Below are 25,360 nucleotides of genomic sequence, written 5' to 3' on the forward strand. Positions count from 1 at the left end.
TCACAAGGTTGAAATGCCTGCAAAAATAAGACTATTGTGATACCGTTAGCGTGATATATATATGATTTTTGTCAAACAGCCTATCCCTAATGATGATGTGATTCTAGCCCGGCGGTTCAGGTGTGTGTGGCTGATCATGAATCAAACAGGATGTTCTGACCACCCCCGCAGTATTCTGGGATGCAGTGTGTTCTCTTCAAGTAAAAATGTGATGTGCTGAGAGAATGCAGGAAAGTAACAAAGGTTTGTTGAGAAGCTGAAAGAAGTAGACAGGTGTGGTGTGGATTGCTTAAGGCAACACACAGGTACATGAGTGCAAATCTGTTGGGAATCACAACACATCTAGCTTCTAGCTTTTGTCTGAGGTCTTTACACATGTTCTGTATCTCCCCTAAAAGTAATCCACACAAACACAAAACCTCAGGATGGGCTGTAACCCCCCAAAAAAGGATTGATCTATTCTTTGACCAAAACAAAGCAAGTACCTGAAACCCAGAGGCAGTGAAAATGCACAGACAGCTTTCAGATTGGATTCTCATAAAGTCCTCGGGGTAGTGCTTGCGTACATTTCCGTAGTCTAGGTGTACACGTTCCATTGGGTCCTATCTACTTTGCAGCTGCCGGCTTCAAAGAACACAAAAACAAAATCAGAAACAAAGGAGGGATAGGAAAGACTGTTGAGCCTGTTAAAATTCAATTTCCAGCCTCCTCTGCAACCGATGGCATATGGTACCACTCACTCCCATGATAATCAAACTGTCAGACACAATCGTTATGGGAAAGGCGCTCTTCTGGACTCAATTCGCGTTTGCCCCCAAAAGTAAACACAACTCTATATGCATTAGGCCTGGGGAAGATACACTTACAAAGGGGTGAAAGCATTTTAGCCCAAATAACTCACAATGTGGCTCACAGGGGTGGTGTAATCAAAGCTTCCCAATGCCATTTAAAAGGAAAAATTCCTATTATTGATAAAAAATAGTAGCTATAGGTGTACAATAGGTTCATTTCATAGTTATATATTGAACACGGGTGGAATGCTGTACTGGTTAAGTAGTACTGGTCAAAAAAAACAAAATTGTTCTGGTCAAATTGTTCTTTCCAGAAAACAGCAACAAAGCACTTAAGAACTGCATAAAATATTAAGAACTGTTTTCAGAGAATATATGTGACTTGTTCTGTCATTGAGAGTTGACATAAAAGACACAGTGGGCAAAAAATGTGACAATTATGTTTTTATCTTTATTTTTGATTTTTTTCTCATCTTTTATAAATATCGTAATTATTTAATGTTTGAATAAATTACCACAATAACAAGAGTGTATAACAGCCAAATTCAAATGGTTGCATCTCAGCAATAGTTTGGAATAGAAAGAAAGCTGGAAGAGTTTTTATAACATTAATAATGATAATATTATCAGGCAACACTGACAAATTGTTTTCAAGTATAAATCTAACAAAATTTAGTGTACACTTACAGCAAGAAAATAAACTGACAATGGGATAAGAAAAATTAATTCCAGTAAATTGATCTTGTTTTAGGAATGTTTATATATATTTACTGGAAAGCAAGACTGATTAAGAAAATTGGGTTTTGCTGTATAGAACCAGAATTTATAAAAAAAAGTTTTCACTGCTTAATTTTAATCCCAGAAATCAGAGTTAAGACCTGAAGCCACATGATACAATGGCAGATACCAAATTTTATTTTATAGTCTCTGGCTGTTTCTCGCCTGGCTAGCAGAAGTTGAATGAAATAAAGAAAGAGTAAATGAAGTGTGGGAGGAGACGATCAAGTGTGCTGATCTGACACACTCAGCATTTTCAGCAATTGCTCACCTTATCTCCATTTAATATCAGGGGAGAAAGGTACATAATGTATTTAGTTTTACAGCCCGCTTGCACACACACACGCTCCTCAAACATCAAAAAACTGTGGGGCGACAACTTTATGGCTGTTCTCTGAGACAGCTCTCCAATACGTCTTAATTTCGCTGCCATATGTTTGCAACACAGGTGCAATTCCAGAGTGTAGATGGACATTTGTCACGCAGCAGGCCCTATTAGCCCCATCGTGTCTGTTGCTCTCCAGGGACTCTGCATAGAGACCCTTTACATGCCCAGTAACACTGACTTAAGCCCGCTCTCTGACCTCCATTCACGCCTCTGGTGATGGCAGAAGGGAAGTGTAACCCAGCCCCTGTCCCTCTCCTCTGGCTGGGAGAATGTAGTAGTTGGCGAGAAGGCCTGGACATGTCAGTCCCAGATGATGGATGGGACAGATGCAGGTTTTATGGCACCGAAATGTGATCGCTGATGGACCTGACTGACCCTGTCTGCTGTAACTCATGGGACGTGGGCCGTCATGCTCGTGTGCAGCAAAAAATATTTTAAGAGCCCTTTTGATTAGGATTTCACAGGCAGACTTGAAATTACAGCCAGTGCAATTTATCTCTTAATGGGGCTGAGTGATAGCTATTCAAAAAAAAATTAAATAATGAAAGAGCCGCTTATCTGTACCAGCACATCCCAGGCCCGAGCTTGTATTTCAGAGCTGGTTCATCAGCAGACATCTGACCTGCAGTGGATGCGTGTGAGCGGGAAACAGTGTGTGCAAGGAAACGGAAACACTAATGGCCTGACACCCAGAGTGTCAGTGCTTATATCCGCGCTGTCAAACTCTAGATTACCTTACATGTCCTTCACCCACACCTGTCAGAAAGCTGGGAGCACTCGGAGAGGCCTGTCATATCGAACATCCACCCCCCTTCTTGTCTTTTCTCAATGCTCATTTTGTAAACCTTTCCTCCTGAAAGATGCTTTACAAAAGGTAGGCCTGAGTCGCTCAATGGGGAGCGTCCATCAACGTCCATCAGTGTCTCTTTGCTGCGTCCGCTCACAATGGCGGAGTCGGGCGAAGGGGGCGCAATGTAGTCAGACAAGAGTTGCGTGTTGTGGGGAGGAAGAGAAGTGAATGCCTAAATGGGGTCTAATAGAGCTGTGAGAGGCAGAAAGCCAAAGTAGGACTGAGTTTTTGAGACAGACTAAGGTTGGTACTTCCATTCATGAGGCTAATGAGACCGTTCATTTGTGTGACATACGTTGTGTGGCTGAAATGGGTGTGGGGGAAGAAAGGTTTGGTTCTTTTAGCTACGACGCAGGATGGGAAACAGAGGAAAGGACAAGGTGGTGTTCCCTGGAGTCTGTGATTAAAGAGAGTGATATCGTCTCTGATATCTAGAGCACATACGGGCCGAGGCTAAACTCACTGTAGATGTAGCTGGCCACCAGCTCCACTGCCCTAGATTACAAAACAAGCGCTTGACTTAAAGGATTAGTTCAGCCAAACATGAAAATTCGTTCATCATTTACTCACCCTCATGTTGTTCCAAACCCATTTAACTTTCTTTCTTTTTGTGGAGAACAAATTATAAATATATTAGTGCTGTCAAATGATTAATCGTGATTAACCACATCCAAAATAAAAGTTTTGTTTATATAATATGTGTGTATACTGGGTATATTTATTAAGTATATGTAAATACACACACATACAGTATATATATTGAAAATATTTACATGTATAAATTTATAGTCATATAATTTATATTATATATACGTATATTTAATATATACACAACATTTTTCTTAAATATATACATGCATTTGCGTGTATTTTTATATATACATAATAAATAAAAACAATACACACATATATTATGTAAACAAAAACTTATATTTTGGATGCGATTAATCACAATGAATCGTCTGACAGCACTAAAATATATTCTTAAAATACAATTCATTGTCTTCTATGTAATTACAATGAAAACACCTTATAAGTATTGAAAAAATCTCATACAATGCTTTATGTGATAAAAGACCAAAAGTCACTATCAGGACATCATTAGTTGTCCCATGACTTAAATTTAGGTCTGTTCCACTCATAAAAATATCACTCATTTCAGTAGACTTGGAATAGAGTACATAAGTCACATTGACTACGGCTTCATAAACACATGAGTGAGTAAATTATGACTGAATTTTTTGTGAACTATTCCTTTAACAAACATATGTCATTAGAGGGAGTGATTTTGAAATTTTGGAGCTCCTGGATGGGCAGAGTTGTGCATTTTCACAGACTGGTGATTTGAAGAAATGAAGACTGAGACGTCATGTCAGATGTGTTTTGAGTTGTTCTCGCTCATTCCCTCTGGAGGATGTCTGAGAACATCACTTTTTTTGAAATGAAGAAATGAGAAGTTCAGTGTTACTTTATTTTATTGCGGCATGTCTGGCATTATGATAAGTGGGATTACTCGCTTTCCTAACTGAAAGGCCTGTAAAATGTCAGCTCTCTGTCGTCAATATGTGTCAAGATGCAAAATTGACATTTCAAAAGCGCACCAGTCGTTGAAAGCTAAAGCTGTCATTCGGAGGGCTTGACAGGAATGGAAGGAAAGGTTATTTGTCAACAATGTGGCGGCCTGTCATGTTTCACCTTGCAGAACTTCGCTCTTTTTCATTGGCGGGGGGATTAATGCAGACCGCAGTGGGGAGTGGGCGGCCATGCAAAAAGCTGAGTGACATATCAAACTCTCAACTTCCTCACAGATAAACATATTACAAAAATATTATTCGCATCACTGGAACACAATGCAGCCAGACACAAAGTGTCAAGGCTTCTCTCAGATGCACGGATCACAGATGTCACATCTAATGATGTCACAACAGGACAGGAGACAGAAAGGAGCTGTTGGACAAGATAGACATTTCTTTAGAGATAGAAATGCCCCCTCAGATTTCTGAGTAAAGTGGGTTATTAATTAATTAAACTTTTTAATAAAAAATAAATAAAAAATAAATGTAAAAAAATAAAATTATTGCCTAGCACATCAAATGGGTAAGGAATATCTTTGCCTTGCCATTAAAAAACAAAAAACTAAAACTAAGTAAAAAATAAAAAAAAAACAGGCCATACAAACATCTCTTTAATGCAACAAACTTGCAGACTTGCTCAGAAAAGGTACATTCTGTCCTGGGTTGAACAAAGCTCTCTGAGGAGCATGATTGCTTGCGGTGAGAGTGATTGTGAAGGACAATAAACAGGGAGCATGATTCACATGAAGAGCTTTCTTTCTGCTGAATGCAACTGGAAAAAAGGAGAACTGCTTGATTAGGTAAAAGCCAGAGCTAAACTACAACAGATGCTTGACACTAGACTATCATTTTATGATGGGAGGCTAAAATCTGTGTTTTCCCGTAAAGGAGAGATCAAGCCTTTGCCACCGTATGCAGGCCTCTTGTCTCTTTGTGTGGGATCTGGACAGGACACCACGTCCTCTGATCAACGACCCAGACAGAATTGAAAATGCCTCTTTAGTGAAGCGTCTATGGCTGACAGGTGTGCGCGTATGTGTGCGGGCGGGTGACCGAGGCGAAAAAAGGGCCCCAATACGGGTGCATCGAAGAGAAGACATCCATTCTTCAAAAAAAGGAGGTGGGGAAAAAAGAAAAAGGTGGGTGATTCAAGGTCTCTCCTGCTGTCTTTTCCTATTTTGCCACCGCTAGTGCGAGCTTCTGGTCTCTAACAGCCAATTTAGCATCAACCCCCAACAGAGAACAGCCATTACCAAAGAGTAATGAACAGAGGCAGAAGGGACAGCTCACCACTCGACTCACTCTGCAAAATTTCGACCAGTCTGTGACACTGTGGGAGATATGTGGGCTCCCACCTTCAAAGAACTGCAGACGGTGGCTTTGAACGGTTATTAATGGCAGTATGTCTGAGGTAAAGCAGAGGCCCCTCGTTCTGGGTGGCGCAGCTGAAATTGTAGGTCAAGCAAATGGAAAGAAGGAAGCTGAGTTCCCTGTTCTAGCTCCCGCTCGTCAAACATTCGGACAGTGTGCTATTTATAAAAGATAAATATCAGCAGGTTGTGACATTTATCTGCCTGGCTGTCTATGATTTTCTGAGGGACAAAGTGGTTTTTAAATATTGACAAACTCAAGGGCAAATCATTACTGGAGATCAATTGAACCTCTAGCCTGCGTGACACGCTACGACGAGAAAACGGGAAAAAAGACTATTTTCTGAAAACAAACGGAAAGCAAGGGAGAGGGAAACAAAGAAAAGTAATTACACCATTCAGAAGGTTGTAAATTTCTCAAACTGTCAAAGCGCGTGTTGGTAGTGAAAGGCAATTTAAGATGTACCAACGAAGTGGAGGGAGTCTGACATTAATACTCAGCCTCAGAGCTGAATTGCAGGTTCATAATTTGGCATAATTCAGAGTAATTGCTGTGGGGTTTGGAGGGATATTATTTCTTTTTTCCACTTTGATGAGTCCCCTGATATTACCACTTGGAGGTGAATTAAAGTGCAAGGTTGTATTTCCGAGGCAATAACGCATGAGTCGCAATGCTATATGAGATTGTATGCAACATCAAATTGAATGCAGAGCTGTGATAAACAGCTTCCCATTTGAGATGACAAAACCAGAGGAAACATATTTGAAAAGTGTTACCCTTTCAATAACCTCAGGCCTATTGTCTTCCATCTGCAGAGGCTATGTTCGTGGAATATTTTCCTTGTGCGGTATCCGTCTTTTCTGCACTAATTCAACAGGTTTATTTTGGCTCACAGTGACCAGCAGGAAGCTCATGAATACCCACGGCGAGTACGCTCAAGGTTAGGGGTTCGCTCAGGCAGGGTGATCATTCACAAGCTGATGGGCAAGCTAATCGCTAGCTGTGCCAGGTGCCGGACAACCCATTACCTTGTTTGACATCGACAGCTCTCAGGAAGAATGAGCATTATTTAAAAAGCTGATGACGAAACTTTTTGGGTGGTAATGTATTTTTAATGAGCAGGTGAGAACGAATGTTTGCTGCAGCAGATGGGAGCTGAGTAACACAAACACAAGACTGACGCACGCGCACACACACACACACACGCGCTTGCGCGCACATGCCTTTTAATGAGCCGAACAGGGTTGAGTGTTACACTGAACTGTAACTGACATACAGTTGCGCTCCCAATTACATCCAACCCTCGCAAGGGGAGTGGAAGCTCTTCCTAACAGCCCAATGAAGTAAATGTAACACAGAGAGGCGCAGACAGACAGACAGAAAGACGTATTACTGGTGTCAAAAATGACTACATGCAACCTTCAAGCAAGACCTCCAGCAAGACACAAGGTTCCTTTCAGAATGAAACACAACATTAATCTTTAACACTTAAATCCATTATAAATAATCCAATGTGGAATCACACAAAGTTGCATCACATTTCTTAGTGATGGAAGAAACTTCACGAATGCACAGAAGATGTGCTTTGCAGCAGCATTTAAACTAAATATATTTGTACACACCCGCTCATTTTTATTTTATTCTTTATATACATTATACATTTATAACAGCAGTAAAGTGAACAAAACTACAAAATAACACAGATGGGAATCATGTAGAGAACAACAAAAAATCTCTCTCTCTATATTTTTTTTAAATGTTCTCAAAAAACTTATGTAGATGTTTTTCATGTATAAAAGCATTTTTTAACTGTTTTTACGAAATGCTTTGATCTTGAGGAAACTTCCTGTTTTGCATCGTGAAACCCTGTGCTGCACAATGCAAAGTGTTCAAAAAAAAAGAATTCTAAAAAAAAAACCTCCTTCTAGACTAAACAGCTCCCAAAATCTATTTTCAGAGGTGTTTTTCTAGCCCTAACCTAACCTCTTTTACAGAAAAAAAGCACTGTTTGAGCGAACAATGCTTCTGATCTGCATCCAACCCTGATTCATCAACTTTTACAGACCCATTGGATCATTACTGCCCCCCATCTGGAGCTGGATCATACTGAACGCTCTCATGTTCATTCTCCAGCAGGCACTGATGTGGTCGGCTAATTTAAACTGTGGCCCATACGCCAGATTTCTCCCACTATTCACTGAGAAAACATGGAGGCAGCGAGGAGAATGGAAGTTAGAAGGCAGAAAGACAGAAACAGTAGGAACTTAAGCAACCCGCGTGGCGGAGGTCTCGCCGGCCCCAGTAAACGTTATTGGAGTTCCTGTGCTATAAAATTGCTGCTTTCATGCCCACTGCACCTGACAATAGCAATCGGTGCGTGAGAGAAGAGGAGCCTGACAGGCCTGGTGACCCGAGACTCAGTTTCAGAGAGTCCGCACTACGGTGCGCTGGCAACTTCAGCAGGCCCCCTGGCTGGCTAATTGACAACAAGAGTCTATGTTGGATGGGTTACGCAGGTGGAGGGCAATCGCTCTCGACGGACACAGCTCTTGTTCGCTGTCTGTCTATCTTACTGATGCGTATTCTGCATTTCAAGGAGGTCTTGACCCGATAACAACAGAATAGGACATGCTTATTTCATAAGCCCTTTTCTCAACCTTTATTTTTATTCTCACAAAGAAAGGCAAAGAAGAGGTGCTTTGTGAAGTGTAAATGCAATGAAATGCTCAGGCCATGAATCACATAATTAATATATATCTACACACACACACACAAACTATTGTTTAAAAGTTTTGGTCTCCATGCTCGCCAAAATAAAAACTACAGTGAAAACAGTTATATTGTGAAAAATCATTAGAGTTTAAAATAATTGTTTTACTGGTTTCTATTTGAATATATTTTAAAATGCAATTTATTCCTGTGAAGGAAAAGCTGATTTTTCAGCAGCCATTATTCCAGTTTTCAGTATGACATGATCTTTCAAAAAATTATTCTAATATGCTGATTTAGTGTTAAAATAACATGTTTTCGTTATCAAAGTGTAAAAACAAAAACAAACAAAAAAAAAAACAGATTGATTTGACCGTAATATTTTTTTTTCTGGATTCTTTAGAAAATATTCTATTCATAAAATAAACTTCAAAACAACAGCATATAATAAAAAAATATATATTTTACAAATAAAAAAGATTATTAATAAATAAAAAAATCTGACTTATCCAAAACTTTTGAGCGGTGTATTTTTATTATAATAGCACAAATTATAAAAAGCAATCGATGAGCAATTAAGTGACCTGGGGTAAATAGCACCTTAAATCTCATAAATCCAATACATAATTAATTCTGTGAGTGTCAAGATGAATGAAGTGTGTTTGCGTGTGTGTGTGTATCAAGATGAATGAAGTGCAGATAAATAGCAGATTAAATAAATGGGTATAAATACTGTCACTTACAAAAAATAAACAAATGAATAAATAAAATAAATAAAAATCATTGACCCAACTCGATTTACCCCTTCCTCCTTCCCATCTCCTCTGTCTCCCCCACTTTTCTGTTCCTGTTCTGTTCATGCCCTTAATATGGAGTGCTGCAGACAGGAGCCGGAGCACTGTCCTGCTGTCTACTCTCAGACTATTAAAACCTGGCCTCTGAGGATGTGCACTGGAGCCTTTTTTCAGCCTGTCCCTCCCTCTCTCTCTCTTTCAACCCTGATTTCAGTTTGATCGACTAAGTGGGCCGGGCAGCCCTGCGTCTCCACAACGATCAGCAACAGCACCTCCACTCATTACAAATATCGATGATCGCTTTAAATGATGAGACGTCAGTGCTTGGAGTGCTTCCTGATCCCCACTTGACAGCCACACGCGAGTCAGCTTAAAAGACTTACTGGCGGTAAACGTGGGGTTTCCTAGTCAAGCCTGCATCGCCGTGAATCCAGATGGTTATCGAGAAAGCCCCTCACTGCAGATAAAAGCTCATCCATTATGAGTAGCCTGACACTGATCAGCTTTTTTTTTTCTTTTAACTGGAGCTGCTTTTGATTAGGGCAGGGTTCACGTCGTATGGATGAATAGAAGGTGAATTTACGTTAAAAGCAGCATACTGTAAACATCTGGACATGTGTGGTCCTGTTTGAGCTCAGAACTGAAGTCTGTCAACTTTCGTGATGTCAGTGCATGGAGACATAAAGTCCTATATCCTATAAAGTGTTCTTAAAACAACATACTTTCCTTATGTGCTGCAGAATGTAGGAATTATACAGAGGAGAGCACTAAATTTAATTTGTCATGCTATTCTGCTGAATAAACAATGGTGAAGTAACTCTGTGCATTCCCCTCATAAAGAAAATCTAATCATCCTCATTATGAATAAATACTAGGCCAAATTAAATGTTTCTGTTTAAGGCAGGCTTTTAGAGGTAAAAATACATCAACATCAATGTCAACAACACAGAGTGAAGAAAGTGGATCTTGACAGGTCTGATGGTGATACAGCATTCCTGTTTGGTTACAATGAATGGCGGCTTGAAGAAAAGATACAAGTTCTGGATTGTGTAGGGCATGTAAAACTATTCTTCTATGTGTTTCAAATGTGTTTATAAATTTGTAAGGTTTGTAAGGAAAATGTCTCACTATGGCTGACTTGAAACAAAGGGGTTTTTCCTTCCAAAGAACAAAAAAGCTGAATTTAATCAATGAATCAAAGAAAAAACTATCACAGGTTCCAAAAAAATCTTGAGCACTACAACAGTTTTAACACTGATAATAAATCAGCATATTAGAATGATTTCTGAATCATCATGTGACACAAAAGACTTGAGATTAAAATTCAGTGCCGCATCACATAAATAATTTATATTAAATTATATTAAAATAGGAAACCAATATTAAAAATTGCAATAATATTTCACAATATTACAGGTTTTTTTTCTGTATTTGTGATCAAATAAATACAGACTTAATGAGCTAAGAGACTCAAATATGAAAAAGAAAAAAGATAGAAAAAGAAAAAAATTGACTTTTTAGGGTTACGCACCATAAAACATGATTTAGCTCACTATTTTTCTGAAGACTTGACAGCTGCAGTCACAATTCACTTTTTTTAAGAAAAAGTGCTGTTTGGATATTGTGCAAGATAGGCGTATATATATTTTCCACATAAGAAGTCATTTGGGTTTTTAGAGATAAATTATGATAAAGTTTGCATTTGTGGGTGAATTATCCCTTTAAAAAAATAAGTTGCCAATACTATGTGTGTTCTTTTACTCAGAACGCATTCTGTTTTATGTGCTCCCTTCCCATCTCTCCAGCAGCTATGCTCTGAGCCTCCTCCTGTTATTGTTTTCATCTTGTATCTTTTCAGACACTAACACAAACAAACACTCTGCTGGTGTGTTCTTGTCCTCATGCACCATGACCTCTGTGTCTTTGTTTGAGAGCCTTAGGAGCTCCAGCTGTCATCAGCATCATCTTAAGCCAGCGTCCCACTAGTCGTTTTTTCATGCGTACACTTCATTTACATATATTGGAGAATCAGAGGGAGTCTCTGCCGCGTCTCTCTGCAGGCGAATGTTAACAGCCCCAGCAACCCAACTCCCTGCCGACCCTCTGATAACATCTAGCAAGTCTGAAAGTATCAAAGGCAGTCAGATGTGGCTTTGGCACCAATGAGCTCTTCTCACAATGAAAATCTGATGTGACACTGTCCGGCTCTGATCTGATCCAAGCATTTCCCTCACAAACGCCAGACTGGTTTACTCCGATAATTTATCCCAATCAAGTGCTGCATCAATGATATTAAAACCCAAGACTGATTCACCATGAGGTTTTTCAATTCATATGTAAAATAAGGTCTGTGGTAAACATAATTTGACTTGGACATTTTGTTGTGAACATAAACTGCACATACACACTCCAGACGTTCTTATGTTGTTCCTTATTAGAAACATGTTTTTAAAAATTAACATAACTGCTTCAAAATGAGCATTTTCAGTATGGGTGTGTGTAATTTACCACAGACCTTCACTCTTAAAAATTAAGGTTGCAAAAGGGTGTTTTTGCAGTGATGCTATAGAAAAAACATTTTTGGTTCCCCAAAGAACCTTTCAGTGAACAGTTCCTAAAAGAACAATTTTGAAAACATTTTAGAAATCTAAAGAAACTTTTTCGACTATAAATAACCTTTTCTGCATTTGAAAGGTTCCATGGATGTTTAAGGTTCTTCACAGAACCATTGATGCTAATAAAGAACCTTTATTTTTAAGACTGTATCGAAATCCGAATTAGTTTTCCAGATTTTGACGTCACAACTGCAGCACTCTATTCTATTCTAGTAATGTAACTTGTAATATTTTATGGGTTTTGTATGTTTTATGATGAGCTTTGTGTGACAGTGAATCAGAGAGAAATATAAAAATATTTATTTTGTCTGTTTTCCATTCTTCATCACTGAGTAACAGGAGCAGTTTCAGCAATACCTGACCAGAAATGTTGGCAACTAGCTGAAATAAAATTAATTTTAGTTTTTTTTTTTTTTGTTAAAATATTTTGTTTATTTTATTTAAAGTAAAAATTTTCTGCTTATACTTTTTTGTTTTACTTATCTATAATAACCCTACAGTGAGTAAACAATGACAGAATTTTCATTTGTCAGTGAACTTTTCCTTTAACTTAATTTAAAGTTCAGTAAAATCTAAATAACCCTTCTCAGTTGAAAATGATTTTGAGCATGCAAAATTGGTTTTCGAGCACAATATGAGGTCCATGACCATTTTACACACAAGATCAGTTAACCCCCCCAACCCACCCAGAAGTTGAACACTACTGATTGGATGTGACATTCTCTAAAAACATTTCCGACAAAGCTTGCATACAGTTTACTCCAGTGGTTTTTACTGGGAACACACAGCCTTCACGCTTTTCTTACTTCACAGACCTAGCAGTACAGAGCGAGAGAGAGAGAAAGAGAGGGAAAGAGAGGGAAAGAGAGGGAAAGAGAGGGATGGTCACCTTACCATTACAGCTGTGGCTGAGGGCGGGCTGCGTTACGGGTCTATAGAGAGCGGCCGTGTACTCTTCTTCCGAATCAGAGTCCTGTGCTGCCTGCGTGGTGGCATTACTTAAGACGGGACTCTGGTTGTCATGGAGATTGGGTGAGGGTGGTTGAGAATGGGAATGCTCAGTGACTGATGGACTGGAGAGAGAGGATGGCATGGGAGAACCTAAAGAAAAGAAAACCACTTTAAACCAAAGGAAAATAAAAAAACTAACAACCGCAAATGAAAAGAACAAACACAGAGCAGCTACTTTAAAAAACAGCATTACTGTAAATAAGAAAAAGTAAATATTTTTTTCTTCTTTTTAAAAATCAAGTTTGAGTGATTTCTTCTTGCAAATCAAAACCAAAGCACATGTTCATGAAGCTGTATCAAATACATGCATTAACAAACGCAAGCAGCGTGAACAAAAAACATCAACTACTTCCAAACAAAAAACAGCAAAGAATGATGGTTTGCAGCTTAAGCATTCTGTTTGTGATGTTTCTGCTCCACTAGCTGTGGTCGTATGGAAGTTGGAAATGTTCTCCACAGAGCCCACAATTGTCTTTAAGGCCACAGCATTGGTGAGTTGTGAGGCCGAGGAAACACACACAAAAACAAACACACACACACTTGCTTTCATTGGCTGCCAAATTCACTTTATCTTCATCTTAGATCCATTTACCATCAAATCAGCCATTATCAAATGGACGCTGGTATGGGCACACACACACACACACACACACACACACACACACACACAAGCACACATACTTAAAATATTTAGGCAAGAACATGAGTAAAGACTTCAAAAGGACTTGAAATAAAACTTTTTTTTTTCAGCTAACAAAGTGATATTCTGTAGTAAAGCAGCCTGATAGTGAGAGAAAAGCTCATATTTCTTGCTCTTCATCTGAAAATGTTTTTATCTTGTTGACATTTTCACAGTCTTCTTGTTATGTGAAAAAGCTTTGCTCTTTTCTTCACACCCATCTAGAATATCTGGAGCTGATCTCACACACACACACACACACAAACACACACACACACATAATCACCTTCCCAAACCAGGACTAAAAACTGACCTGGGCTCAGTGCCTCCACTTAGTATATAATAACAGTTTATCCGACATGGCCAAGGACCCCTAATCTGAGAGCAGCCAAAAGGCAAAGGGTGAGGGCAATGAGTGAAAAGTAATTAAACTGACTGGCTCTCAGCTCCCTGTCAGGGGTCTGGACACACTCATGAGACAGTGAGCAAAGTCACCTCTGCTTCCTTAGCATGTGGCTTTGGAGTCCTGGACACACAACCTGGAGAAAGGCAAAGGACATGCGGATAAACAACCTGTGTGTGTGTGTGTGTGTGAGTGTGTATGAATGATAGTGAGAGAAAATGAAACAGAGATGCTGAAAGAGCAGGGGAGAATTATTATTTTGTAATTATTGCAAGCTTTATTTATATATTTAAGATATGAAACACAATTACAGGCAGATCCTCTGGGAGCAGGGCTCACACCAGCCAGCCTGCCCATCCCAACCAACAAATTAAGTGGCATTAACATTATGTGCTGCCACTGATACACACTGATGTGTGTGTGTGTTGAATCTACTGTGCTCAGACCAACTGACTAAAGCAATAAAGTGTTCACTCTTGGCTGCACACTGATATAAAGATACACATTAAATGGCCTCTGATTCACCACTGCATTCATTACACAACAGACACGGCTGTGATTGGTCACAGTGATCAACCGCTGAAAAACAACTTTAACAATCAATTAATCACTGCAGATGTAATTGCAATGTTTACAACTATTTATTTAATTAACTGTTTTACCTTAATATTTTGTTGTTGTTTTTTGTTTGAGTTTGTATGTTTAGAACTGAATTTAGGGGCAATTTATATTTAAATTTGTCAATCATATAAAAAATTTAATTTAATGGAGAAAGTGTGTTATAATGTATATAAAAGTCAGCTAAATAAATGTGGAAACATGGTTATTTTATTTTCTTTATAATTAATTATCAGGGTTTAAAAATAAGTCACTAGAAAACAAGCAACCCCCCCAAACTATCAGTATAATGAGATTCTGTGTTAGTATTAGTAATCGTTTGGTTTATAAACACAGTTTTTGCATTAAATAATTGTAACCATAGTTATAATAAATTACAACTGCTTACATATTCATGGTTATATTATTATAAAGTATAATGTGTTATATAATATTACACAATCAATTGGGTGTTAATTGTTTTAACACATTATATATTTTAAAGGTGCAACTTTTACACCTTTAAAATGTATTCGGTAGTAGCTGAAATTATTCATGTGAACATTCAGCTGATTAAAAGGTTTATTACAACTGCAATACAACAAGTATGCCTTTTTAAACAATATTACATGAGCAAGAAATATCTGGGATTTGGCAGTAGATAATATTTAGTACAGCACGATTACGAGCATGAGTTCAATAAAACAAATTAATATTGCAATTAATATAACGCATATTTTAGAATGCAACCTGTTATTTTGTTACTCACTCTATGGCTGAATCACAGCTGTGGTGGCAACAGCACTAAAATCACTTCAAGTAAAGTGCTACTGATAATATTAAAAAGCTTCAGACGGCTTGAAGCACACAAGCCTTTTATGGTGAGGAATTCAGCTTCTGAATGGACTGAGGGAAGAGAGTATGCAGAGGGCACTGTGTAATCCTGGTTTCGCAGCTTTTTTTACATTCATTTCCTCTATCTCTTCGCCTCTCATCCCGCTTTCATTCGTCCTCTCTCTCTGCGATAACCAAAATTCTTTATGTGGTTTCATGTCAACCTGCTCCATCAGCACTCCCTACTGCCTGCTTCACACACACACATACACACGTGAGGAGATCAAACACAGATTGACCCGCTCTCTCTTGTGTAATGATTTGTGCGAGCAGATGAAGAAGTTGAACATGGCACATAATCCAGTGCAGCTGTCAATTAAAGCCGAGAGCAGAAAGACGAGATGAAACCGCTGTTGAAATAGCTTGATGGGAAGTGTTATCTTCTCTATTGTTTCAGTGCACAAACAAATAAACTCATAAAAACAATGAAGAATTTGTTATTTCAGTGAGAATAAAAGAGGTGGATGAGTACTCTCATGCTAGTGCATCAATTCAGCTGTAATAAACAACAGAAAATTGAAGCAATCAGCTGTCTGACAAAGAATTTGTGTACACAGAACTCAACAAAAAGCTCCACACTCTACAAATGACCTTCTTAGACACAACGTGAGGTGAAATAAATGATTAGCATTAATAATACAAATTAAAAAGTTTTCCGCTGAGTGTTCATTAGTCTAATTGTAGGCGGTTTGTAGTTGCTAAGCAACATCACCTTGTGCATTAATACAGAAAGTGCACAGGTGTGAGTTTATCAGCAATTCACATTAGCTTTGAATGCTTCTTATCCTATTAAATGGTGGAGTCAGAATTATGAGTTTCATTAGCTTCCAAACCCCTTGGAATAGGCTAAATCAACTGCATTGCACACACATTTGGAGCTCTATGCTTTAAATATAGCATACAGCACCCACCACACGCACACACACACACACACACGCAACACAGTAGAGTCAATGGTCATTCCATGGCAGTAAACTAAAGGCGCTTGTTTGTCAGTCATTGATTTTTCCCCTTCTCTTTGTGAGATTTTGCACAGCATTTTTCTGCATTCTTTTTTTTTTTTTTTTTGCTTGACATTGGGTCAAACCTAATCAGCAACTTCTTGTACCACTGCTCATGTGTGCATGCTGTGTGTGCATCCTGTCTGTTCTACTGCTCATCCCCAATCTCATATGCAGGCCTCTAGGTTTTCATATTCTAATCGATAGCAGCCCGTGCCTCAGTGCTAACAGGAACGCTTAAGAAACGCCGCACTGCTGAAATCACTAACCGTCTATCTCTCTCTTTTCTCCTTCTCTCTTTGTCTATTCACCTGATCCTTAGTGGATGCCAGAGAGCACAAACAAAGCTGAAGGACACATGCCTCAACAAGAACAGTGTGTGGATAAATCATACATGAGCATATAGAATCAGGCCTCATGGTCTGATATACCACTAGCTTGGTTTTTTTATGGTTTAAGAGAGAAATAAGTGTCTAGTGTGGTTCAGAGATGCAAAAGAAGCGAACACACAACAGTTGACACATCACAGTAACAGAACTGAGCACATACACAGACTTTGATGCATATGAAATGAATTGTCGAGAAAAAAAACATGCGATGAATAAGATGATGAAAAAAAACTGTGAAGTTGGATTGTGAAGTTTTTTGCGTGTCTGTATGGACCCCCTGCGGGGTGGGCTCACTGACTAACACATGACAAACGCGCCATCAAACTGGATGAACGGATTGGATGCCTTTAGAGATTAAATGCTCATTATAAATAATGCAATGTATCAATGGATGCAAATGGAAAAATCGAAATGACAATTGTTGGTCACTTGAACAATAAGTGGATGCTGTATAATTATCATTAAGATACCACAAATAATTTCTAAAAGAAACATTCAAATTATTGATAAATAAATCTAAAACCATAAAAAAAAAATAAAAAAAAATCAATACTTAAAACCAAATAATCATTAACTAAAATAAAAACTATACATAAACTTTTAACTTTTACTTCAGGATGTTGCCAAGGCTTTCACTATACTAAATGAAATTGATCTAAAACAAAATAAACTTAAGCTAATAAAGGAAAGTGAATTAAAAACTATATAGACATATTAAATAATAATAATAATAAATGACAAAAACAACAAAATTAAAAAAAAAATTAAAGTGAAAATAGAAAATATTTAAAAGTGTACGAGTATAATATAACAATGCCTTTTTAAATTTGTATATATTTTTTTAAATAATAAATAAATAAAACTAATAAAGCAATACTACTGCACTACTACTAATAATATACAAAAGTAGCAAAATTTAAAAAAAAGAAAATTGTGGCGAGACTACATAATAATAATAATATTTGTTGTTGTTATTTTAAAATGTCATTCAATATTTATTTAAAAAAGTTACAATAAATTGTCTAATTTCTTCATCTGATTAAACTGATATATCATCAAAATACATCACAGGAAACCAAATTAAATTTGCAATGAGTTTAAAGTTTGCTGCAAACATAGGATGAAGTGACAACGCAGCAGTGGCCTTATCCATCAACTGGGTTGAAATGGCCCTGGGCCATTCTTATTGTTGATCGCTGCGTGCGCATCATTAAAACCACTCATGCAAACAGTAGGTCTGAACATCAGCACTTATGTATGTGAGAGTCTGAAAATAAAAGAAAAGAAAATGAGAGAGAGAGAGATGACGTTCTGGCCTATTTTCTATCAGACTGATCTTTAAGTGTCATTTTATCCCTTCTTCTGTTCTGCCTGTAGAATTATAACATTTTGGAAACACATACATACACACACACACACACACACACACACACACACACACAGGGGAGCTGCGGGTTGAATACCAGAAAGCTTGAGACTGTTTGTGTCTCTTGGAGTGGAACAATGCCTCCAGTATCCCTCGCTCTCTCAATCTCTGCCTCCCCTTCTCTCTTTTTGCTCCCTCTATCTTTTCATTTTCTCGCTCCGTAGCTAGCTTCTCTTTTCCGCAGCCCTTTTCCCCTTCGGGCGACATGTGAAATGAAGCAGAGATGGTCCCTCAGTGGTGAGGAACAGATAAAGAAAGAGAGAGAGGAGGAACAAGAAAACGGTTGAAGAAAGAGATAGACTTATACCCGTACACCTGGGACTTCTGGCTGGCATAACATGAGAGAGATAGACTAGCTCCGACGGCGCTCAAACAGGAAGTAGATTCACAATAGCTTAGGCGCTCACAGAATTAGCGACACATCTGTTTTTTAGCAAGTCAAGGATCTCTTTTGTGATTTAAAGCATTTTGTGTCGTATTTTGACAGAGCGACATCTGAAAGCCAACACGGGAGTGTGTAATCTGGCTGCAAAATAGGATAAAACTAGGTGAACGTATGCTTTAAAATCAACATTTTAAATGATTTAACTTCTAATGCAAATTCAGATTTCTGGTTTCATGATACAGATTTATTACATAAGTTTTACACTATTAAACATGAATACTATACAAATATTTAATTACCATTGTAATAGTAAAAAAGAAATACAATTTAAAACCTAGTTCTGCATATTAGCTATTGAACACTTATCGTTAGTAAAAATCATTTGTAAAACATTTTATTTTTTTGAGATAATGTCTGTAAAAAAATGCGGTTTAATGTTAACTTTTGATTTAAATTGATTGATGTGGCAACAAATTAATTAAACAGTGATAAAGGTGGGTGATCTATCATAAACACCATTAATAATTATGAGTGTTTAAATATTTGATGTCTCGCTGAGTGCTAAAGGTAAGCCTGGAGGTGATGTGCTGAATGATCAATCTGAGGGAGCTAGATTTAAACTTCATTACCAAACACCCTAGTCTGCACATGGCAATATTTCAGCAACAATCAAAAACTGCTGGAGCTCTCTGATGCCTCAGCTCTCTGTTCAAACTCTCTCATGCATGCTTGCTCTTTCTCTAAAGCTTTTTCTCCCTCCTTACAAGACATTCCTTGTTGCCACTGAAATAAAAAAGACCAAATCCATAAACACCAATAGCATTCTCTCTCTCTTCTCTTACATTCAACTCCTCAATCTATCTCCCTCTCGTCTCCTCTCAGATCATCACACATCTCATTCTACTTCAGCTCACTTCTCTTTCCTCCCTCTCAGCACTCATTTCCTTTCTTTTCTCTCCAGAGTACAGCAGGTCATAGTCCTCTTTGTGTGTGTTTTTTTTTGTTTTTTGAGGATTCAGAGACAGAAAAATGCATGCGTGTGTTGATCGAGGATATTGTCACTACCATATGAAGACAAAAAATAGAAGCTAAAAATATTTTTGCAACCTAATATAAAAATGTGAGCTTGCTAAAAACAAAAGCTAAACTGAAACTACAAATGTGCACTACATTACAAAGTTATAAAAAACATTAAAATAGCAAACAGCTACGTGGACAGAGCAAATAATAGTACAGCCAGTTTCTTGAAAATTTGTAAAACAAACAAGTTTTGTTTAATTTATGTAAACAGCCACAAACAAAACGTTCTTATTTCAAACATTATGTGCCATGTACTTCAAAACCAAATACAGGGACTAGCTGTTTTCTGGAGTGGGCCAACTGGCATAAGATCTGAGCGGATGCAATGCTTGCTGCTGAATCATAAATGCCTTAGAGATACCAGAGTGATGGTATTCACAATTTACAGCTAAATGTAGCAGCAATGACACATTTATAGGTGCATTTCATTGTCCACAAGTGTTGCTATGAATTTGACAAATAAAACTTTGAACTTAAACGTTACCATTATGAAGCTATTATATTCAGTAAGGTGCATTTTTTTTGTGGTGCTATTTTTTGTCAAATCAAATAAAACAAAATAAAATAAAATAAAAGCCCCATTAAAACAAAAGGGAAATTGAAAACCGCAATAAGTAAAAAGTAGAAAAAAAAAATCGAAACCATTATACTCGTGATGATACACACTCCATCCGCAATGATGCCTGTAATGATGCGCACATAAGTGTCAGTCTGCTGGCTAATGATGATGTTATCTAAGGTCTTCGCCCCTTCCGCAACAACACCCTTCAATACCTGGCCTGCTTCCTGTGATCGATCACTCCGCGAGCCGGGCCCCCACCTCGCCTCAAAAAGAAAACAACCCAAAGCACGTCTCTGACACTCTGCCTGTCAGCCTCCAAAACCCAGCAAATGAAGACGGATTCTCCTTAATTGGGTTTGGGATGACTTCAGCGCGTGCGTGATGATGGGGGGAGAGCTATAATTCCGTCATTATGATCCGGAGACAGCCGTGTTTCATTCCCGCACAAAGTGCACTATTCGATTTACAATGATTCATGCCGCAGCGATGTTAATGGTGCAGACGGAAGTGTGCGGAGAGCGTACTTTGAAGGGTAAAGTTTAAAAAAAGAGCTAACCCTTGTGTATGCGCATACACAATCGCTTTAAAAAAAAAATTAAGCGTTAAACCGAAGGATTGAAAGTTATGATAAATACAGTCATGGGTTTCACATTAAAATGCAATATTTTCTGTGCGGATACTGTACGTGGACTTAACAAGTCTTAGCATACAATAAAATACAGCATCACCATTTGAGTGGGGTTATTTGGTTATTTGACATGGTTATTTGAGTTCCCAGTCTTACTAGAGGATAATAAGGGAAGGTCAACAATCAACCATACAGAAACATATGAAAACCAGTGCAGAAGAGAAAAAGAATGGTGTGATTGTAGTGGATGAATAGGTGAAAAAATGTCAGTTGGAGAATGTGCCTGACTATGCTTCCTAAGTTGCAGCACTTTACTGAAAATCATAAACAAGTGCAACACACCTGTAAATAGCAAGGTCATTTCAACATTTTATAAACAAGCGAGAAAAATAATATATACATATATATAAATATACACACTTGTGCACGCATACTCACACAGTTCCAGAGACTTCTGTCTTTAGTCTAATTGGGTCTTTCTTATGTGAGAAAGCCAAAGAGTGCTCATCAACACATGAGCTGTTAAAACAACCAGGGCTTGCCCAGTTTATGGCTGTAACCAGCAAATGGGAACAGCAGGGTGCTGAGGGAGAGCCTGTTAACACACACGCACACATAATCATACGGCCAATTACAATGAGGGGTGTGGGCAGGGTCCTTCCGCGGGTCACATGTGGGAGAATTTTTGGCTAGCCGAGCGCTCTTTGTCAACGGATTACTGCGGCTGAGAATTTTACAGACAATGCTGTTGATCTTTGATATGCAGATATTATAAACACATAAGAAGCTGCGTGTAGGAAGGGTCCTTCAGTTTCTGTATATAATGAGCTGGGAACAGCGGTCTTCGGCGTCGTGTCGGGGTGATTCAACAACGTGCCAGAATAAGGGATTTAAGCAAATGCAAAAATATGTGACTGGGTTCAGCCCAAGTAGTTAACCAAAGAGCGCCAATCCACACCAGCTGGAGATAAGCTGGCTTTATGAACTGGCTTCCAGAAGCAGATATCTACCGTACAGGAATGTCAGATGGGGATGTAGGCTAGATGTAATCTAAGAAATGTCATGATTGTGGTGAGTGTTGGTTTCCAGGTCTGCTTCCTAGTCTGGTTCCTAGCTAGCTAGCTAGATAAAAGATAAACAGAAAAGTAGAACAGAGAGATACTCCATATGTGACACGAGTAGGATGATGAAGGTCAGGTTGGATCCCCAGGCCACCGCCCCCACAAACTGACCTTTGCACCCACAAATCCAATCTCATTTCCAGTCCAGCATGCAAACCGTCCCTCTGGGAGGGTTTGGACCCAATCACACCCCAGCTGCTGAACTAGCAAACTAGAGTAACCTCAATCTTTTTACTGTGTTAGGTTGTTAAGAGTAGACTTAAATAACAAATGACTTAAATAATTCCCATTCCGGTCATACACTGTATAACACAAAGTCAGCCTTAGGCTTCCTAAGACACAGGCATTCTGAAAGAAGATGCACAGGGAGATCAAAAGGTTCAAGTGGTTAAGTCCTGGTGAAAGGCCTGCTCATCCAGAGGTGAAGGGTTGAGCAGAGGGGTCAGAAAAAACCCTAATCCTACCCAGCCGCTTTAGGTAACTGAACGAGAGCAATCGAAAGAAGAATGAGGGTCAGTTAAGAGAATGAGAGAAAGCATCACAACTGACGAGAGAGAGAGAGAGAGAGAGAGAAAGAAAGAGAGAGAGAGTGGATGGTCGCCATTTGCTTTCAGCCTTTTTATGGCACCGTTTCATGTGCTGTTAAGCAGCACCTTCTTTCACAAGCGTGTTTTTGGAGGCAAAACAAAGATGAATGACTTGTTAAATAAAGTTTAAGAGAGACTCGTGAGTGATGCTGATTACGCCTCTTTACACCAAGGGCATTGTGCTAGCTGGTAATTTCACACAGTTAAAAAGCTCCAGCGCTTGCTGAGGACGGAAAAGAAAAGCAGCTTGGAAATAACAAGTGGTGACAATGGCTTCCTTGCTTGCTGTGAAAAAAGATAGGCACGAAGAGAAATGTGGACGCTTAGAATGCTGAGCTATTGATCTTGCTATCTACCCGCTCCCACTTTCTTTCTGCTATGCCACACAGCCACATCCACACACATATGCAAAATCAATAAAAAAAAGAAATTTTCATAGTGTTATTTCACAATTTGATCAGAATTAAAACTAAAACCTACTAATTTTATTTCAGCTAGTTTCTGTGCCAGCATTTTTCATTTATAGTACATTTAGTGTAACTTGTAGTAAAATAACTAAAACTAATAAGTAAAAATGAATACCCCTCCTAATAAAAATGCCAAAATCTATCATTTTGAGCAGCACTCAAACTTCACACTTTAATGAAGATCATGCATGATAAATGAATGTTCCCAAGAGCTTGTGCTTTAATGGATGGAAATCTGACCTTTTTGTGGTAAGGTTAACTTGGTGAACCTCGTAAATTTGCTTATTTAATTAGTGACCTAAACTTGCAGGAAAACCTAAATATTTCTCTTTCATTTCATGTCAAAACCTCTTTGCAAAGTCCAAAAACTTCAGGTTTATTTGCCAGATTTTCATTGTGGATTCAGACATTTGAACCGCATTCTACTGTGTGGGTGAGCAGAGTACGTTTAGTACGTTGTGGTGTTTTTACGAGCCATTAGGAGTGTTGGGAACCGACCCTCAAGCACGGACGGGAAAAAGCATTCAGTAAACACATGTAAAACATGTTTTTCCAGGAACAAAAGCTCATTATGTTTCTGTGACACTGTTAAAGATGCTTCTGCGAGCAAATATTACACTAATTAAACCGGAACTGGTGGCTTTCATATTTCACAATGAAGCTGGTACCAGAACGGGCACGTGGCTATACAGTCACTCTGCTATGAACACATAACTGGACAGCACATAATAAATTAGCTGTTGCTGCAGATAGCAGTTTTCCTTCCTTTTGTCTTTAATAGAGCGTGCTGTGAGCAATTACTTCTCAAGATTCAAGATTTTTTATTTGTCACATATACAATTATACAGAGTATAACCAGCAGTGAAATGTAAGTCAGGTCCGCTCCAAGGACAGTGCAATTATATAGAATACAATTATATAGAATACTTCTGCAGAGAGGCCTAATCTCTCAGCATTAAGCCAACCAGCACTGCCAGTGCTACCTCCTGGGCAAAATAGCAGGCTGAGGCCTCTCAGAGGGTGTAATCTCACATGCGCACATACACATACACAAACACCCGAGCCTTTCATTATCCTCATCCCTTGTGATAACAAAATCAGTCAAGGAGCTCGCCACCAGACAACACCCGCAGCATACCTGCCATACGGCCTGTGCTGTTACCTCAGGAGGCCGCAGCTAGGGACCAATCAGAGGTGCGAAGACGGTCACCGTGAGACAGCAGGCCAGGAGATGGTGCATCTGAAGTGTCAAGGGGATTCATCAATCGCAAATCATTGTGTATGGAGGAACAACCTGAGTCCCTGAGCACAGAGCTGTAAAGCAGGAAACAAATTAGACTCTCAATTTCAGCTAGATCCCTTCCGTCTTTCTCAAATCAAGCATTTCATGCTGGTTTTGAGTTGTATAAGTGTATATGTGACCCTGGACCACAAAACCACTCATATGTAGCAAGGGTAAATTTGTAGCAATAGCCAACAATACATTGTATGGGTCAAAATTATAGATTTTTCTTTTATGCCAAAAATCATAAGGATATTAAGTAAAAATCATATTCCATGAAGATATTTTGTAAATTTCCTACTGTAAATCAGCATGTGCATCAAAACATAATTTTTGGTTAGTAATATGCATTGCTAAGAACTTAATTTGGACAACTTTAAAGGTGATTTTCTCAATATTAAATGTTTTTTTGCACCCTCAGATTCCCGATTTTCAAGCTTATTTATTCAGCTTTTAGATGATGTATAAATCTCAATGTCAAAAAAATGACCCTTATGACTGGTTTTGTGGTCCAGGGTCACATATATACTGTATATTACAACTACTTACCAAAGATAGCTTGCGTACCATCTACCTCTGAGAATAATTTACACATCCATATATATGTCAATCTCTCCTGCCAAACAAACTCACAACATTCACTTTTAATTGGGTTGAGTCTCAAAGTGAAGATTCAATAAGCAGGATTAGTTTGGTGAATGGACGGGTGATGATAATACCGCCTAAACTAGGTCAGTCAGAGGTGTCAGACCGCCTAACAGGAGGCCAGAGGCTTATCCGTACAGTCAAGCCCCCTCAGGGTCAGTCTCAGCTGGCTGGCACAACTCGCTGTGAGGTGTGAGAGAGCCTTCCTCTTTTTACTTTATGCCAGCATGGCTTTTTAGAAAATGGTGAGCCGCCGTTGTCTGGTTGGTGGCAATTCTCAGGGAGCAGATGTTCAAATGGCACCAGCTGAGAGCAGAGCGGGGGAGAGAAAGGG

The 25,360-nt window shown here is 38.7% G+C and overlaps 1 protein-coding gene across 3 annotated transcripts in view; it reads right to left on the reverse strand.

Moving 5' to 3' along the window:
• LOC306874087 (teneurin-3) overlaps positions 1 to 25,360 on the reverse strand; it is a 238,565-nt gene that overhangs the window by 129,805 nt on the left and 83,400 nt on the right. For all 3 annotated transcript variants that reach the window (XM_079423825.1, XM_079423827.1, XM_079423826.1), the window contains one exon: positions 12,764 to 12,970. In XM_079423825.1, the coding sequence (XP_079279951.1) occupies positions 12,764 to 12,970 (207 nt within the window). The remainder of the gene's footprint in view (positions 1 to 12,763; positions 12,971 to 25,360) is intronic.

This window comes from Barbus barbus (genome assembly GCF_936440315.1).
Source record: "Barbus barbus genome assembly, chromosome: 8".
NCBI classification, from domain to species: Eukaryota; Metazoa; Chordata; class Actinopteri; order Cypriniformes; family Cyprinidae; genus Barbus; species Barbus barbus.